Source organism: Chiroxiphia lanceolata, chromosome 11, assembly GCF_009829145.1.
Source record: "Chiroxiphia lanceolata isolate bChiLan1 chromosome 11, bChiLan1.pri, whole genome shotgun sequence".
Classification (NCBI taxonomy): domain Eukaryota; kingdom Metazoa; phylum Chordata; class Aves; order Passeriformes; family Pipridae; genus Chiroxiphia; species Chiroxiphia lanceolata.
In genome coordinates, this window is record NC_045647.1 from 17,964,347 (window position 1) to 17,981,851 (window position 17,505).

Sequence of the window (17,505 nt, forward strand, 5' to 3'; positions counted from 1 at the left end):
TTGTGGTTATAATTAGAATAGTTTATTAACAATGGTCTTCTCTGAATATTGCTCTGATTTAAAATATGGCCAAGTCCTGGTCTCTTGGTTCTTTCGCAGACAGACTTTATCAGGAAAGGTAAAATGCAACTGGTATTTATTGAATTTTATTTTAACTAGTGGAAAAGGCATAGTTTTTGTATGACTTGAACTTAAATATTTTTGTGTTATTGAGGAGAATCTTCTATTTACATTCCCAACCTGTGAAAATTCTTACTTCTGATGGATTTGGGAATGATGTGATATAGAGGGGAGTTTTGAATCTGGTTCTGTAGAATTTTCTGCTTCTTCCATTTGGCCTTTTTTTAGAGGGTTTTTTTGGTGTTATTTCTTTTTTTTTCTATTTCAGAGGGATTTCTTTGACCTGCCTTCTCCAGCATTGTGTTCTTTTGGGTGTGAACATGTTTAAACACTGTCTATCTCTGAGTATTGTTTATCAAAACTCTCACACCTGCACACCCTTTACCTACCTAGACAAAAGCACAGGAAGTCAGCTTAAAGACTAAAGATAATATATTTGCTCCACCTTTCTTAGTTGTAATTGCTTTTGATTTTAAAAAATTATTTATTTATTTATTGTAGACAAGTAGAGGAGCCTCTGCCCAAATTTACTGAAGCAAACAGCTATGAAATCCAGTTGAAAAAGCCAAGTATGTGATCAGGGTGTGTCATCAGTGGAAAAGAAAGGAAGAGATGTCTGCCTTGGTGTAAACAACAATTAAGTTTTTGGAAACAGGAGGCAATCACTGGTTTGAGTTGGAATTGGGACCCTTTGTGACACCTGTATGAAACTGCACATTTCCTTGTGTTAACCTTGGTTAACTGATACTTCAGTACTTGCCTATGGTCACTGGAAAAAAAAAAAGACAGTTTGGTATTTGTTTTTATTTGGTTCTTTGGTTGAACTGGTACAACTGGGCCTGAAGGTGCCATAATTAATTGGACTAACTCTACTTGAGTACAATCTACAAAGCTTTTTACTGTTAAAGAAGAATTAAAAGTTGGAAGCACGTCCAATTTTGTGGATTAGCTGTGGAGCTTTTCTGGACCCCCTCCCCCCCCCCAAAAAAAAAGAAAAGTCAACAGCTTGAGTCAACATCTCTATAGAATTTTAATTCCATATCAGGATTTCAATTCCATGTTGTATGAGAGTAGTTAAATTTACTTTTTCCTCAGCTTTACTGGGTTTGTGCACTGAAAGCTCTGAATGCAGGGCAGTTTAGTGTCTTCCATAGAGTGGAAGAGAAGGTAGCACTGGGTGGCAGGGCTGACTGCAGGGAGGAGAGAGAGCAGAAAGGCAGCAGTCAAAACTTTTCTTATCATACAAGTGCTTTAAGGTCAGTAGATGCAGATGGGAAAACAGCACCTGTGTGGATGGAGAAGGGAGACACAAACACTGCCAGTGCTGTGGTCTGGTGCTCTAATGCCATATGACAGTGGTCACTTAACTGCAGCAACACCACCTCTCTCCTCCTCCCAGAATGCTTTTTCCAGAGGTGGTGTCTTATTTTGCTAGTAATAAGTGTTGGAGCAGACCTGTCCTCTAGTGACCTTTGGAAATTCGAACTCTGCTTTATACCTATTTTTTTCTTTTTTTGAGTGACTTTTGAGAATTCTAAGGGCTATATCCAAAGAAAATGCAAACCAAATCCCAGTCAAGCTCAGGAGTGGGTTGGCCTTGGTTAACAACCCTCGTGTTTTCTTCTGGGTTCTATTCAAGCTCAGACTTGAATGACTTTCTTGTGCAGTTGATGAGCTGAAGCCATTATCTAAAAAGCAGTTCTTTGTCTGTTAGGGGAGTTTGGTAAATGCAGTGATGGTGGAGTTTCTGTGCCTTTTCCATGCTGCTGCTGTCTCTGCCCTCAGTCCCAACAGCTTTGGATAAAGTAGCCTGACCCAAAGCTGTGTGGGAGTGCTCAGTCTAAGAGCCTATTTTATTCCCTCCTTTGGTTCTTTTCTCCCTCCCAACCCTTCAGTGGCTGTTTTCTTTGCCTCACTTATTTTCCCATGACGTGCAATAACCATGTTCTGACCTCCCTAAACTGTCCTCCCTGGCCTGGTTTTGCTTGGGAAGGAACAGAGTCACTGGATTCCACGGAACACTTGCCCAAGGTTTGCTTAGGTGTCTTCTAGCTGAGGTGTTCCAGATGCTGGGAACTGTTAACTTATTCTAACTCTCCATTTTATTACTTATCTTCATTCTAATCCCTCTTACTGTTTGGCTCTATTTCCTCCCCTCCCTATTAATATTTTCCTGGAACGCCTGGTTTCCCCGGCATAACATCAGGTGACTCAGCAGCCTCATGCTGGGAAGTGTTGCTGATAGGGGGAGGTTTAGGGCAGCTTAAACGAAGGAAGCTTAGTGTGTGTTATGTTCTGGTTGGCACCACTGCCTGTTTGATGGGGGGGTATTTGATGTGCTGTTAAATGTTAAGGACTGTTTTTGTCCTTGTGTTTCAGTCAGGGCCCTGGGCTGTGTTACCACACAGTGCTGATGTACTCAGGGCCGGGGATCAATGGGTTTATTCAGCCTGTTCTCCCTCTGGTGTGTGTTTCCACCTCATGGCAGTGGGTGTATCACTTGATACCATTGCAGGGTCTCTGATTAGCTGTCTTGGCTGAAGGGCAGGCATTTCCTTCTCGCTCTTGGTGAGTGCAATCATTAAATTCTCTTGGAATTGGTACCATCTGCGTGTTGCAAGGTTACACAAAGCTGTAAAGTGAAACCTGAGGTAGTGCTTAACTCTCATGGGAGTCGGGATCATAACCAAGCAGGGGAAAAAAAAATTGGAATGAGCACCTGAAGTCTGATGCAAGCTGTGGGCTGTGTGCTAAAGGAAACAAGTATCATGGGGGGTTTGCTCTCAAATAATGGTTTGCCGTTTTGAATAATGTCAAACCAGGTGCTATGCCAGAAATTCTTTATTCATATAAAGAAATAAAAACATTGTTATTCAAGGACTCCTATGCTAAATAAAAGAGTATTGTTCTGATTTTTGAATGCTTCTTTGCACTGTGTGTGAGCAGTTGCTAAACTTCCTCCATACGGGCAGGAAATGTAGCTTTCCTTGCTTTGTTTTGTGTGATCTTATCCACCTTATGCAGAACAAAACTGGGTTGGAAAACAACAGTTGTGTGCAATACTGCCATGTGTACTTCATTCAAAAGCTGCAAAATTTTCTAGCACTTAGTTTGTTTCCATCCCTCACATCCCTCCACATGGCACAGCACCCTGGATGAGGAGACCTTTAAAAATGTCTCGTGTTGAATATCATGAAGGTAAGCTTTGGCTGAAGTGTCTGGGCAGTGTGGTGGGCATGTTTTTCCTGAGTTTTATCAGTTCTCAGAAGGAGGAACTCTCCTCTGTGTCCCTGTCTTTTCTGAGATGTGAATATAACACCTCTTTGTCCATTTTCCTCCTTCCCAGAAATTGCATTTTCTGAATAGAACACCATTGTTTTCTGTTCAAACCCCTCAAACTAGAGTCGGAATTGAAGGGGCTGTGGAATGGAGATTTGGAATAAGAGTTGTCAGAATAATTTTTTTTAGTTGGCAAGCAGTGCACGCAGCTCCAGTGTGCTACTGCAGGGATAGCTTAATATCAGCAAAACAGTTCCACAGTTCATGTTGAGTACCATTGAAACAGCCATTAATCAGTGTTGTTTGACTCCCTCCCTTTGACTGAAATGTAGATAGAATGTACTTTCTGTAGCTGTCATTGCTGGGCACAGCCATAAACCCCCAGTGATCAGGTGGTGTTGAATGATTACAGTGGTGGCAGGAGATCTGGAATCCTTAGAGCCCTGTTTGGTAAGTTCTTGGTAGCTCTTTAGTGTCCTCAAAGGACAGCGAATTGAACAACCAGTTTTGACTGTATAAAGAAATTCGTGGGCCCTCACAGACACTATTTTTTCTAAAAGTAAATTTGACTTCTTATCTTCATCTCCTTTGGCAGTGGTCAGTGGTGTTTTTAATTGGTTGCAAAAAATAGTACAGTAAGAATTGTAGGGAAAGATTTATTACCAGTCTTTGAGAGTGTTCTCCCCCATGTTTATGACTGCAAGCTTGTGACTTTTATATGGATAAGTTTAAAAGAAATGTGGGTTTTCTTGTCCTGTTTGTATATCTTGTGCCTTTTCAAACAACAGGGTGTAGTAGACGGGCAGGTGATTTTGTGATGTAAAATTGCAGATAGTGCTTGCAAAAATACTGGTGAGCTTTTAGATGCCAGAATTTAGGAGGCTGTGTGGAGTGAGGGACATGATGGGTGTGGGAAGAGGGGTGGAGTTCCTTTTGGGACTTAAAAAGCTTCTTCCCAAAGTGTCTTGTTTTCTGCCCTGGATCTTGCAGATGTGAACACAAGCTGGTAATCAGCTAGATGGGAATCTTGTCCAGTGGCAGAAAGAGATGTCAGGGTAGTGCTCTGCCTCCAGACAAAGGCAGTTAATGTGTGCTGGTTAGAATAATGATGGAGTAATAACAAATGACGTGAACCTGCTTATTTGGAAAAGGAGAAACTGATGTTTCCCAGGCTTTGTGTTTGGACAGGCTAATTCCTTATATTTTTGTACAGAAGCTTATTTTAAACCCATGTGAGCTGAGGTGGTAACAGCAGAAGGAAAATACACATCTTTCCATAATTCTAAACAATATTACCAGCAGTTGAGCTTGTTTTTATACAAATTCTCCTATTTTCTTTCACAGCCACCATCTCTTACACAGATTTTGGTACTAACGTAGCAAGACATGGAAACCTCAGTGATGCAAACGAGGCTGTTCCCTGAAGGGGAGCATCAAGATTATGGATTTGCCCCAGTTGTGTTTCACTTGTGAAAACTCTCCAGTTCAGGAGGCCTGCACTGTATGACAGCGAGGTCACAAAATAAGGTCACTATCAAACATCAAGCTGTAAAGAAATAAATGTAGGCTTTTATCCTGGTTTCGTAATGCTGCTGTCTAATCCAAAGTACCTGGATTGGTGCTGAGTCATATTTTGGCCGAGCTACCAAGGATTACTTTGTTTTTTGGATTTCACTGAGTAAGATTAAAATAATAGCTGTAGTAAGTGCTTTGGAGAAGGGAAATTCTTGCAGGTAACGTTTTGGGGACTAAGACCAGTACTGTTTTTTCCCAGGGTACACGAGGACAGGATCTGTGTGTGTTCACATCCTTGTGGTTCTGTGGTGCAGCGACTTCTTTGAGTGCTTCCACAGCCCCTCCCACAGCTTCTCTCCTTACGGGCAATGATTAACTTCCTTCTGCTTTAACCAAACAATTGTTTGGTGATAGGGTGCTCAAGAAGCGTTTGCCTTTCTTGGTGGGACCCTAAGCTTCAGGATGGAGTCTGAAAACGCTGTGGCCTAGGATAGTTACAGCGTCTGTGGATGTGTTTTCAGAGACACCAGTTTTGGTATCCTTGTTGCTAGTGTTTGTTTTGAGCTTTCCATGACAATTGGGAATGTCACAGTAGCCCTGCTGTGGTCCTGGAGCCACTGAGGACATTGTTATCTGCTGTCGAGCTGCTGTGCTCTCACGTGAGAGTCGCCCTTGAATTCTTTATCTGACAGTAAGAGCAGTCGGGTTTGTTCTGAGGGGTTGGGTTTTTTTAGTCTTGTCACTAACTGGGTACTGGACATATGCAGGATTAAAAAAAGTGGTAGAGAGAATTCTTCCTTTGAATTCACTGTTTTTCTAGCTTGTCTTACTTGAAAAGGTGTGAAGCCTTTTAATGTTCCATGTGTTACATTTGCCTACCTCCATGCACTGTTTCTTTTTTATTTTTTCTGCTTACAGCCTGCATTTTTCATCTCTTTGTGTGTCTGGGACTATTATCCAGCTAACTAAATACTCTCATGGTGGTGGTGCCTTGATGGAAGTGGTGTTAAACACCTCTGTAAGCCCTTCCACTGCTTGTGGAGAATGAAATTTAGGGAGCATTGGGATCTAGTTGATCTGATTCTCCAAGAATTTAAGGAGTAGTGACAACCTCCTCAGAGATCTGTTCTGGGTTTGGGCCATTTCTGTGCATACAGATGAGCATGGTACATCTTTGATGTTCAATCTGTAAATATAAAAAAAAAGTCTAAGGCATTTAAGGTAACTGAAAAAAAAACAACCCCTCATGGCAACAACCACCCACAATATTTCCAAGTAAAGAATCACTCAAGTGAATCAGGAAAGCAATAGCATGAAAACGTGGGCCAGTATTTTGGGTGGTGATAATTCTGAAGCAGTTGGCATCTGTGACATCTGATGGGTTAACTTGGTGCTGGTGTTCGTGTCACTGTGGGTTGGATTGCACAGAGGGGTGGATGTAGCTGAAAACTTGCCCCAAGAAAGGAAAGAAGTGTTTTGGGGTTTATTGAGGTTTGCTTTTGCTTTTGGGGTGTGGTTTTTTTGCTGGGTTTTGTTTTGCTCTAATCATCTAAAAGCCTCAGCGAGGTGTGGGGCGACTGGTGTGAGTGCACCTGCAATTCTCTGAAGGTTTGTTTGAACGTTTGCTTTTGACATCTTAGGCCAGCAGCACGTTCTCCTTTTGCCATGTATAATCTTGGTCATTTTATCCCACTGTGCCTCTTCAGAAGTGACTTGGCAATGAACTAATACCTAGTGAGTCCTGTGAGACAAATGGGTTTTCCAAAGCAATGGTTGGAACCTTGTTGGCTGGGAACTGATTAATAGATAAATATCTGCACTGGCCTTGAAAGGCTACAGAATCATGTTTCTGAAGGGATGAGAAGTGATAATCACATCACTCCATCACTGATCCACTTGCTTATGAATTATTAAAGCAGGAGATCCAAACAGTTGAAACAGTGTACAACAACACTGTGCACACAGAGATACAGGCTCAACAGGGCTCTGTTACCACACTGCCCTGCCTAGTAAGCCTGCAGGTTACTTAATACCATGTCAAAATTTGATTTTAATACAAAAAGTCTCTTTACTAAGTTTAATGGTTAAATTTCAGCAAGTTTTTTTTGAGGGAAAGATACTTCTCATGACTTCTGTGATGGAAGACACTCAATAGGCTTAAGGAGAGAGGCCTAATTATGAAATATTTTAATCTGAAATATTAAAAATAAAAGCTGAGGATGTTTTTAGAATTCAGGTACTTTGAAAATATGAAGGTTTTTGAATTGTTAAAAACTGATAAAAATGGTAAAAATTACAAAAATTAGTGAATTTTTTGTGGTTTTAAGGTAAAATATTTGGAAACCTGCTGCATTTATCCCTGTGTTAGGTGTTTACTCTGTGGAAGTTTAGCAGTAACGGGGTTTAATGTTTGTGGGTCCAGCTGTGTAGCTGCTGTGGTGTGAGTGTCCCTGTAAGATGTTGTGATGCTGTGCTGATACCGTGAGTGAAGTGGGTCTTGTTCCTCTTTGTCCCCCAAGACCTTTGATGCACAAGTGCCAGGGTGGTGCTGTCAATACCGTGCATTCCCACATTTCCAGAGCAGTGCTGTGAGCTGAGGGAGCATTTCCCTGGTGCACTTGGTGACTGGAAGTGCAGCAGCAGCCTCGTTAAACCCGTGGCAAAGCTGGCAGCAGACATTGTTGTGTTTGATTTCAGTCGCTGTATTTGATTTCAGGTTGAGTGAAATAACCATCTAAAACACCCATCTTGCTTTTCTTTTTTTTTTCCCCCTTAATTTCTGGGAGGGGGTGGGTTGGGGGAGCAGACAATTGTGCTGTTCATAAGTGATGAAATGCTAACGAAACCCTGCTCTGTGCTGTCTCCCTCCAGCGCTGTGTGGTGCTGCGGTTCCTGAAGTCCCCCCCCAACCAGACTAAGGTAAGATTCAACACGTCCCTTTGCTAAAAGCCCTCAGGTAAACCAATAGCCAGTGTGAGGAGAAATAAGAAACCCCTGAAAGAGCTGTGACTGGCAGGAGTAGGAATAAGGGGATGTTTTGAAATGTACCCGTGTTTCAGGGGGTTTTGGCAGCAGGAGGAAATTCGAGGTCGCTTTACGTAAGTAAGATGATGTGAGTGCTGATACCAAGCCCTCTGTGTGGGGCAGGGTGTGAGACTGCCATGTGTTAGAGGGGACAGCTTTCTGTGGCACAGAGACAGTGGGAATGTTCCATATCCACGGACAGGAGTGCAGGGATGCTGAGGAAGAAATGAGTTTTACTGGTTGTTCTTAGCTGGGACAGAACAGGAACGGCTCAGGATTGGTGTCATGGTAAAGGTCTGCTGCTGACCACCAGTAGCTAAAAAGCCGTGGAATTTGAACAAACACATGAAATATCCACAGAATAGGCTTTGTCAGTGATTTTAGTCGTGTCCATTGTAAAGAACAGGACACAGTCTCCCAGTTTCTTGGATGGCAGAATAAGGTTTTTCTGCTCGAGAAGCAGCTGAAGTGAGTTACTTCAGGTTTCTTTTAACAGGGATAAAGAATGATCGAGAAGCAAAGGTGGAGGGTGAACACAGTGTTCCAAGGGAAAAAAAAATAAGTAAAGAGAGTACAAGGTTCAAATTCTTTCATTTCCTCACCCTCAAGAGAAGTCTTTAGGGTGTTTGTTACCTGAGAGATAAAGGGAATGGCTGGAGTTACAGCAGCTCCTGAACCATGGCTTTGTTAGGTTCAGTGGCAGTGGTGGGTTCTTCTGGTGAGAGAAATATAAAAAACATTGAGGCTCTGCTGAGAGCTGGGGGGTGTGTGCTTAATTTCAGGAAAAAAGAAACAAGGATGAATGTAAAGAAAACATAGAAAGGGCATTTTGTTGCTTTAAATCAGGAAGTTGAATGTGAAAAGCATTAATTTTAACAAGGGACAAAGGAGAAGTTTCTCCAGTAAAGCAGAGGAAGGCAAGAACCCATGAACACAGTGTGAGTTATTTGATGGCCTTTCTCCTACTATTTGACTTGAAAAAAGGTCTGGTAAAACTAAAGTGTGATTCAAGTTGTTTCTTGAGCTGCTTATAATGGCATGGTTTCAAAAATGTATCTTGTGCTTCTGTAGTAGCCCAAGATAATGATTTTTAGTGTTAACAAGAACAGGGAAGAACCCGGTGGATTGCAAAGGAAACAGTGCTTATCTCAATTTTTAATACACCAAGGGAGAACTAGACCACAACTTTAATTATAAAGTCAGTCTGTTACAGTTTATTTAAGAAGACAAAACACTAAGTACCAGCTTTTTTCCTCTTTTTTTTTTTTTTTAATTTTTAAGTTGGAAGAGATTGTTGCATAATAATTGTTTTTAAAAAATTGACAGAGTATGACAAAGTCACAAAGGGAGCCAGGAAATGACTTTTCAGTTCCACACTACAGCAGTGAGGTTGATAATACTGCTGTGGAGTACTTTGGCATTGCATGTAGTGTTACGGACTGGGATAGTGAAACGTGAGGTAAAAAAGCTTGTGCCCAGCTCCAGCATTCTGCATTTGCCTTGGGTTGGGATTGTGATACACAGTTTCCTCTAAATAGATGACTTTGTAATTTGAATATATTTACTTATCTTGATGATTGATGGGTTTATTTTTTTAGGATCATTTTTTTCTTAAAGCGGAACAGTAAACTAAATACTTTATCTTCAGATCAGCAAACAAATCCTGGAGAATCAGAGTTTTGGGACAAACTTGTCCCTAGCAACATGACAGAGGAGAAGATGGCTTTTAGGGATAATCTGTATTCCTGACTAGGGCAAGATGAGTTAATCAACTTTCTTCAGATCAGAGTAGTGCCATTGAGAAAGTTACTGAGGCATCTTAGTGTGTGTTTGGTTCCGAGACTCGAGCAGTGGAAGGTTGCCTGTTGGGAAGAGACTCTGCAGTTATTTTGGCTCTCTTAAAAGATTTCAGGGAGAGTTGTTCTGAGGAACAGCTCCATGTACAGTTTGCCAAGCATTTTAAATAATCAGTACTGTCCTGGCCTTTATGGAAATGGTGGAAATGGTGCTGTGGGAAAAAAATCTCCCTGTTGTGATGGCACTATAAAACCAAGTCAGTAAGACTGTTAGTGACAAGCTCCTTTTCCCTATGGCATCTGTGATTTGTGTTGGATGTGGTCTTTCCTCCTTTCTCTAGACTTTGGCAGTATCTGAGTGTTGCCCTCCAGCATTTTATTTTCTCCTGCTCTGCTCTTCTTGTTTCCCCTCTACAATTTTCTAACATGTACCTGGGTGTTGCACTTTCTTTTTCCTCCACTTAATCCCAGTGTGGGGATTTTTTTTTTGTCTTGCAAAAGCACAGAGAAGCTTGTCTATTATAACACTGAAATACTGTGCACAGAACCAGAGTGTGCTGGAGCACTGGGAATGGGATAATACTGCTCTAAGGCTTCTTTAATGAGCAGGAGCTGTCAAAGTCTGACTGCACCAATGTCCCTGTCCTGCTTCCAGTACTCATGGAAATTCATTTCTATCTTTTGGCATTTTTGTCTTGTAGAACTTGGAGTTTCCTTATAGACACATAAAACAAAATTAACAGAGGATGACATTACAGTAAGATTTTTCATTGTCTGGGGCAGGATTTGGGACAAATGGCAAGTTCTGTACCTGTCCGTGCCGAGGTTTGTGATGTCTCAGTCTCTCCAGCCATTCCCTTCCCAATCTCCATGAGGTATTTTGTAACACTCCAGGCCTCTCCTGCACTCCAGCTGTTGGCAGGAAGGCCTGCTGGGCACCTCTTTGGACTACTAGAATTCTTTGAGTTGTTTTAAGAATAATGGTCAAAGACAGAGTAGATTTTGAGTAACCTCCCCCTCTTCCACCTTTGTAATTTTCTCTCTTTTTTTCCCCTGACACTTAAGAATCATCATCTCTCTGGCTGTTTTTGTGTTTGTCCCAGCCCCTGAGGCAGAAACAAACGTAGATTATGTGCCTGTTTAGTTTCAGTGTGCACTGACCTACCAAGCTCAGCAATTAGGCTGTTTGCTAAATCACTGACTAGCATGTGTATGTGTTCTGGAGTGTTGTTTGTCATTATCTCACAGCTAAATTACCACGTTTCTGTCTTCCAGACTTCACAGGAAATACTACACCATCTGCAAAACATCGTAGACTTTGGAAAACATGTGATGAAACAGTTCTTTGGGGAGAACTACGTTCACCACGGGGTAAATGTTTTATTCTTAAAAGAAATGGCTTATGCATTGTAAACACTGAAGTGTTTGGGGGAGCTCTGAGTACACACACACAAGGAGCATTTGGATGAGAACAAAGATCCTGCTCTGTGCTGAGGAGGGGGTTGGATTGTCTCCATGGGTGTTTCAAGCTTCTGGTGAAAGAGTGGTCATTGCTCTACGTAAGGCAAGAGGGGCGTGTGTAAGAGGGATTTTTAGACTTAACTGTAAAACAAGGGGTTAAACCTGGTTCATATAAATGGTTGAGGTTTCTGTGCAGTCACAGATAACCTTTTCCCTTGCCACTCACTCTGTTCTTCAGGGCAGCCAGATCTCCTTCACTGAACATCAGATGCCTGGGTGGAAAAGCTACAGCTTCACCTGGAACTTGAGTTACACAGTCCTGTCTTGGAAGGGTGGGATGTGAGGATGAAAAGGATCCTTTCATTTGTGAAAAGGATAAAATGATGCAGGTTCCTTAGTGCACGTTAAACTTGCACTGAAAAGGCTCTTTCTCATGCATTTATTGAAATCAGTTCTTTGTTTTTATAGTGCAGCAAGTGTTCCCTGTGATTGCAGGTACAGGTCTTCACAGTTAATCAGAGGGAGAAGCTGCTGACTTTTTTTAGTGTACTGTTGTTAACACCCACTGAACTTTGCAATTCCATTTTAAGACCCCCCAAAACTGGGTATTAATTTTTGTGTTGAAATATATATTTTTTTTTTAATAGGAAATTATTCAACTGCCTTTAGACTTCGTAAGACAGCTCTGTTTGAAAATCCAGCCAGAGAGGCCAGGTAAGTGCCAGGGATGGCATTAAAACGGGGGCTTCCTCAAGCTGTAAAGCATTTTCCTTTGTTCTAAAGTTAAAAAGCATTATACCTCAGAATATGAGGAGACTTTGTGTAATATTGAGACAATGATAAGTTGAAAGTTTGTTGTGGAAAAAATGGAAATGGACATGTTTTGGAATTAACAGTTGCAGCCGTGCTTTTCTAGTCCCCTGGACACGGGGGATTGATGGGGACTGTGTGTGAGGTGAGGGTGTGCTGGCCTTGTGAAAACTTTGGGAATGTGCTGCAAGACTGGAAGTTTGGCAACCTGTGACGTGTTTGGTGTGAAGGGAAGTGCTACAGAACACGGTGTCACCTTTCACAGTTGGCAGCACCTGGTGCATGTTCTTCACACGTGGCTGAGCTCCAAACGGGGCAAAGGAAAGGGCCCTCATGGTGTGTTTCACCTTATGTTTTTTAGAATGGTCAGAAACTCCTGCTTTAGCAAAGTTCTTGAAGAAAAATATGGCATTAAATCAAAGTGCTGTAGTGATTGCTTTGTTGCCTTTGATCCAGGAAAAAAATTGAATTAATTTACATATAGTGAACACAGGACACTCTCCATCGTTGATTTGTCCTCACCTGTTTGAGAAGCAGTTCCACAGTGCCAGAAACCAGCAAGGACAGTAAATAGTTTTAAGTAAATAGTGTCTCATAGAAGTTAAAAAATCAATGATACTCTGGTAGAATTGAGTGATAGAATTCAGTTTTATTTCTCAAAATTAAACTTTGTGTGTCCACAGCTGCTGAGGATTGAAATGTGGTTGTGAGGAGCTGTCCAAGTGCTTTACAACAGCAAATCCCACTGTCCATTTTTAACAGGAATCTTTTTTAAACCTTGAGGAAAGAATTTCCTTCAACATTACCTTTCACATACTCCTGTCTAACTTATGAAGGAGCTTCTCTAATAATTCATATTTCTGTGTCTGTCTGATTTGGCAGGTGGCTTTCAGCTGGGAAGGTGGATGTACTTTTGCTTAAGTTTAGAAATGTCTGTTGGAGACAGAAGGTTTCTTGCTCATCCTGGTGAAGTGCAGCAAGTCATTGCAGGCTGGTGCCTTATGAAGCTTCAGCTTCTGGGATTTATTTTTTCTACTGCAATGTATTTTTTCACAATGGGCGTTTCTCTTGGCAGTGGAAACTGTAACAGAACACATGTGTTCTGTGTCTCTCTTTAGCAACAGAGGTATTTGAAAATCGAGGGGTCTGTGTTCTTGTTAATGTTGAACTAAAATCTCACAGACTTTTTGTGTCCCAAAGGATGCACGTGGAGAGAGGGTATTTAAAGACTTTCTTTAAATAATACCTCTTAAGTTTATGATATTCCTGGCAGTTTTCACAGATTCCTCTTGACCCAGCTGAGGAATGGTAGGTCGTGCAGCTTAGTAAGCAAACACGAGATCACATCTTTGAATAAATACACTAATTAGTCACTTTACCTGTTGTTGGCCAATGCATTTCCTTGCTGTTTCAGGCTTTACCTCTCTTGGGAGGAGCTGGGAGCTGGCCATTAACAGCAGCCCTTGTGGCTCTCCATATGGCCAGGACAGTTTTGAGGAAACTAAACCTGGGCGTTGGTAACGGGGAGGGCAAATTTGTGCAAGCGCATAATTGCCTAAAGCCTCCCAAACTGTGAGTCCTGTGCTTCCAGGTCCGTCCCCACACCCCAGCTGGCAGACAGGATGGCTGCAGAGCAAACAAACCTGCACACAGCTGATTCTGACATTTGTCTTGGCTTTCCTTTGCTTCTCCAGAGTGTCGCTGTGACAAGGACATGGACACCCTGAGCGGGTTCGCGATGTGCCTTCCCAACCTGACGCGGCCGCAGAGCTACCGCCTGGCCGAGCACCGGCCCCTGCTCTGCATCGAGATCAAGGTCTGGGGGGAGAGGCTCCTCGGGGGGCTCCTTTGCCTTTTCTAATACCTACTGGCCAGAGCAGTTCAAGGAATGCAGCAGTGGGATAAGGCAGAGCTCAGTTTACACTGTAACCCCTCTTTTACACTGTAACCCCTCTTTTACACTGTAACCCCTCTTTTACACTGTAACCCCTCTTTTACACTGTAACCCCTCTTTTAAGTCCCGATCTTTCAAAACTTGGGAAATTCCCAGGTGTTACTAGGCTTTTCTGTAGGCCACAGCAGTTTTGTGTCCTTATTTATTAAAATAATTTATTTCTCTGAAATAATTGGGAGTAGTATTCAGCTTTTAAGTGCTGGATTTTTTTTTAAATTATTTTTTTAAATTTTCCTTTAACCGGAAAGATTTGCATCTTGTGTGTGCTTCTGCTTCTGTGGAGAGATACATTTATATTTACAGTCTTTTTTTGTTTGTTTGTTTTAGCCAAAGTGTGGCTTCATTCCTTTCTCCAGCCATGTTTCACAGGAGATAAAGCACAAGGTGTGTCGTTACTGTATGCATCAGCATCTAAAGGTAATTATTGAGTCATCCTTCTTCCTCTTGGCTGGACTGTGCTTTATTTGCTGTTCCAGGCTTGGGTTCCTGTTAAAACTTGCTCAAATCCCTGATATGACTAAAGCTGGTAGGTGGATACACAGCTTGAGTTGCTGGGTGTGAATTTGTTTAGTGAGAGATGGAGCAAGTTCTGTGGGAAGCTGGAAGCAAACAAACACAATATCAGTCTTTGGGGCCTGTGAACGCTGTGGTTGGGTAAAATCTGTTGTGGAACTTCCTTTCAGGATCAGCTCACCCAGTGCATTCTGTGACTTACAACAAACAGCCTGTAACAGGCACAGAGTTCACTGGACTCTTGTCCATTGTGAGTCTGAAATGGGGTGACTGGGCCTCCCTGATTAATGTGATCTTCCTCCCTCTGCGAATGCACTTTGAGTGACTGGGAGAATGACCAGGAAGGCCCACAGTGGTCATGAATTTTGTGTTCAAAGAGGTTTAAGTGTCGTGGGACCTCTGAAGGGAGGATGTCAGTGCACACACCTGACTGTTAAGATAAGAGAGCAGTTATTCCAGGTAACAGCAGTGCTCTGGTTTTCCCCAGGTAGCAAATGGAAAATGGAAGCGACCCAGTAAATATTGCCCGTTGGATCTCTTCTCAGGGTAAGGATTCTGCTTTTTTGCCAAAAGGAATCTGTAACACAGGGAGGGGTTTTGGCAGATTTTTCTCAGATTCCTTTGCCTTTTGCTGAGGTATTAAGGATAATCCATGCCTGCTTGTGTGACCTTTGCAGTGAATATTTCTAGTGCTGTCTATTTACACCTATCTCGGGAATCAGAGCTGCTTATTAATGTGCCAGTGCCTTTTGCTGCATAACATTGCAGCCAAGAGCTGTTTGCTTTACTCAGATTTGAAGCTCACTTTGCCTTTGCAGTGACCTCAGCTCACGCCAGGTGTGAACATCCAAAGGCTGGGATAAAACATTCTTGGTTTTATTTTTTGTTTTCCCTAGAAACAAACAGAGAATGCACTTTGCTTTGAAGAGCTTATTACAGGAGGCACAGAACAACTTGAAAATATTTAAGGTAAACAGTTAAATCTCTACTTGCTTTTTTTGCCTTGGCTTTTAAACAATTTGCCTTCAGCATGTAAACAGTCAAGATCTTCAAACCTACCCAGTCAGCACCTACCCATCAGTTCCATTTTTGGACCCCACCAAAAGAAGGAAACAGGAAAATTCTGAATTAGATTTCAGGTTAGGACAGATAAGTAATAATTTCCCAGAATTCATAGACTCATGGAATGTCCTGAGCTGGAGGGACCCACAAGGATCATCAAAGTCCCACTCCTGACCCTGCACAGGACACACCCCAACAATCCCAGCGTGTGCCTGAGAGCCTTGTCTAAATGTTCCTTGAGCTCTGGCAGCCTTGGGGTTGTGACCACTGCCCTGAGGAATTAAATTAGTCTAAAAGAATTGCTGAGGAACAACTAATAGAAAAGGACTTTTAAGTCTGACCAAAGTTTTAAAAATTCAGGAGGAAGAAGATGGAGAACTTTGCATGTTGCTGCAAATATTTTGGTTTTAAATTCCTGTTGGAACTCTGATGCAGGCCAAATGCAGAGCAGGTCTCACTGGGAAGGAAAAAGTTCCCTTTTCCATGGCATTCATGTAGAAAAAATATAAAGCAGTTAACTTATGGCTTGTGGAGATTTTCAGATTAATTCTAGGAAACAAGACTCTGCAATTTATTTCCAGTATTAAATCAACTATTTGAATTACTTAAACTTCTATGAACTGTCCTATTTTTTCTATTAGCACAGGTAACTATCACACCTTTTCTGTCCCCTTTCACAGCCTTCCCTTTGCCAGTCTGAATGGTAAAAGAAGGTTGCTTCACACGGTGCCTTTTCACTCCTGACATTATTCAGAAAGAAGTGATAGGAAAATGTGTCAAGTATCAGATCACTCGTATTTTTCTGATTCCTTACAGTTAATTAAGTTGGGAAAGTAGCACTTGGTTTAAAATGGGGTTTTTGCTTCTCATTCAGAGGTTGTTACATGTGGAATCTGATTAAACTTAAGAGGGCAATTTGTAAGACTGGGCACGTCGTGTGTATTTGTATGGAGATTGTTAAGCTAAGAACACTTTTCTGTGCTTAAAATACTAAATCCAATGCTTTGAGTAACTCAGTATGAAATACTTGATTTCATGAAGTGCCTAAAGACTCTTCATTTCCCCCCCCTTTCAGAACGGTGAACTAATTTATGGCTGTAAGGATGACCAGGACTGTGTCTCTGACTGGAACGAACTCGCTCGTCACTTAAAACCTTTCTTTTTCCCCTCCAATGGGCTGGTGAGTGGCCCCCACTGCACAAGGACAATTGTTAAAGAACTGATCCAGGTGATAACCATGACGCTACTGAGTAGCACCGACACCTGCAGGGCAGGTGACATGAAGACAGTTCCCGTTTCACAAGGACGAAGCTACTGTGAAGCAAGTGCTTTCAACAAGGAGCTGGTCAGAAATGGTAAGGAGGAACTTCTCAAGCACTGGCAGTAATGGACTGCCCACGGGATCACTGAGTGGTTTGGGTTGAAGGGACCTTTACAGGCCACCTCCTCCACCCCCCTGCCAAGGGCAGGGACACCTTCTGCTTCCACAGGTTGCTCAGGGCCTTGTCTGATGTAACGATTCAGATCTTTGTCTCTTGTTTGCTTATGGATGCTGATGTGGGAATGGAAACAGTGGAGTTGTAGTGACATTTAAAAACCGAGTTCTGAGCTGTGTGGCTGGTAGATAATTGCCCTTAATGTGACGTTGGAGTGAGCACTTTTAGCACTGTGCCTAATGACAGGCAAAAAATAAATGCAGGAGGTGGTAGAGGAAAAATGGAAGAAAATACCAGTGTGAGCTGATAACAATTGCAGGGATTCCAAACGAATGGGGAGTTCTTATGTTGTATGTGATGAAGCTGGGCTGCTTTGGTTGCTGTGTTACATGACACCTGTTCCTTGCCTTTCCCTCTCCTCCTGCCAGTCCTCACCAACGAGGGCACAGCTCATGTTCTTCTACTGCTCTTCTGGTAAAAAGAGAGGTCTGAATAGCAGAGGGGAAAGGAATGGGAAGTGAGAGTTGGAAAACTG

At 42.2% G+C, this 17,505-nt stretch overlaps 2 protein-coding genes across 6 annotated transcripts in view; both read left to right on the plus strand.

The window, feature by feature from the left end:
* LOC116792532 (serine/arginine repetitive matrix protein 2-like) overlaps nucleotides 1–17,505 on the plus strand; it is a 280,339-nt gene that overhangs the window by 75,356 nt on the left and 187,478 nt on the right.
* IPPK (inositol-pentakisphosphate 2-kinase) overlaps nucleotides 1–17,505 on the plus strand; it is a 52,832-nt gene that overhangs the window by 28,211 nt on the left and 7,116 nt on the right. For 3 of the 5 annotated variants that reach the window (XM_032699545.1, XM_032699544.1, XM_032699548.1), the window contains 8 exons: nucleotides 7,786–7,833; nucleotides 11,010–11,105; nucleotides 11,843–11,909; nucleotides 13,700–13,821; nucleotides 14,287–14,376; nucleotides 14,960–15,018; nucleotides 15,369–15,441; nucleotides 16,610–16,889. In XM_032699545.1, coding sequence (XP_032555436.1) covers nucleotides 7,786–7,833; nucleotides 11,010–11,105; nucleotides 11,843–11,909; nucleotides 13,700–13,821; nucleotides 14,287–14,376; nucleotides 14,960–15,018; nucleotides 15,369–15,441; nucleotides 16,610–16,889 — 835 coding nt within the window. Of the gene's footprint in view, nucleotides 1–3,183; nucleotides 3,319–5,542; nucleotides 5,606–7,785; nucleotides 7,834–11,009; nucleotides 11,106–11,842; nucleotides 11,910–13,699; nucleotides 13,822–14,286; nucleotides 14,377–14,959; nucleotides 15,019–15,368; nucleotides 15,442–16,609; nucleotides 16,890–17,505 lie in introns of those variants that run through there. The other 2 variants (XM_032699546.1, XM_032699547.1) reach the window with 2 other exon arrangements.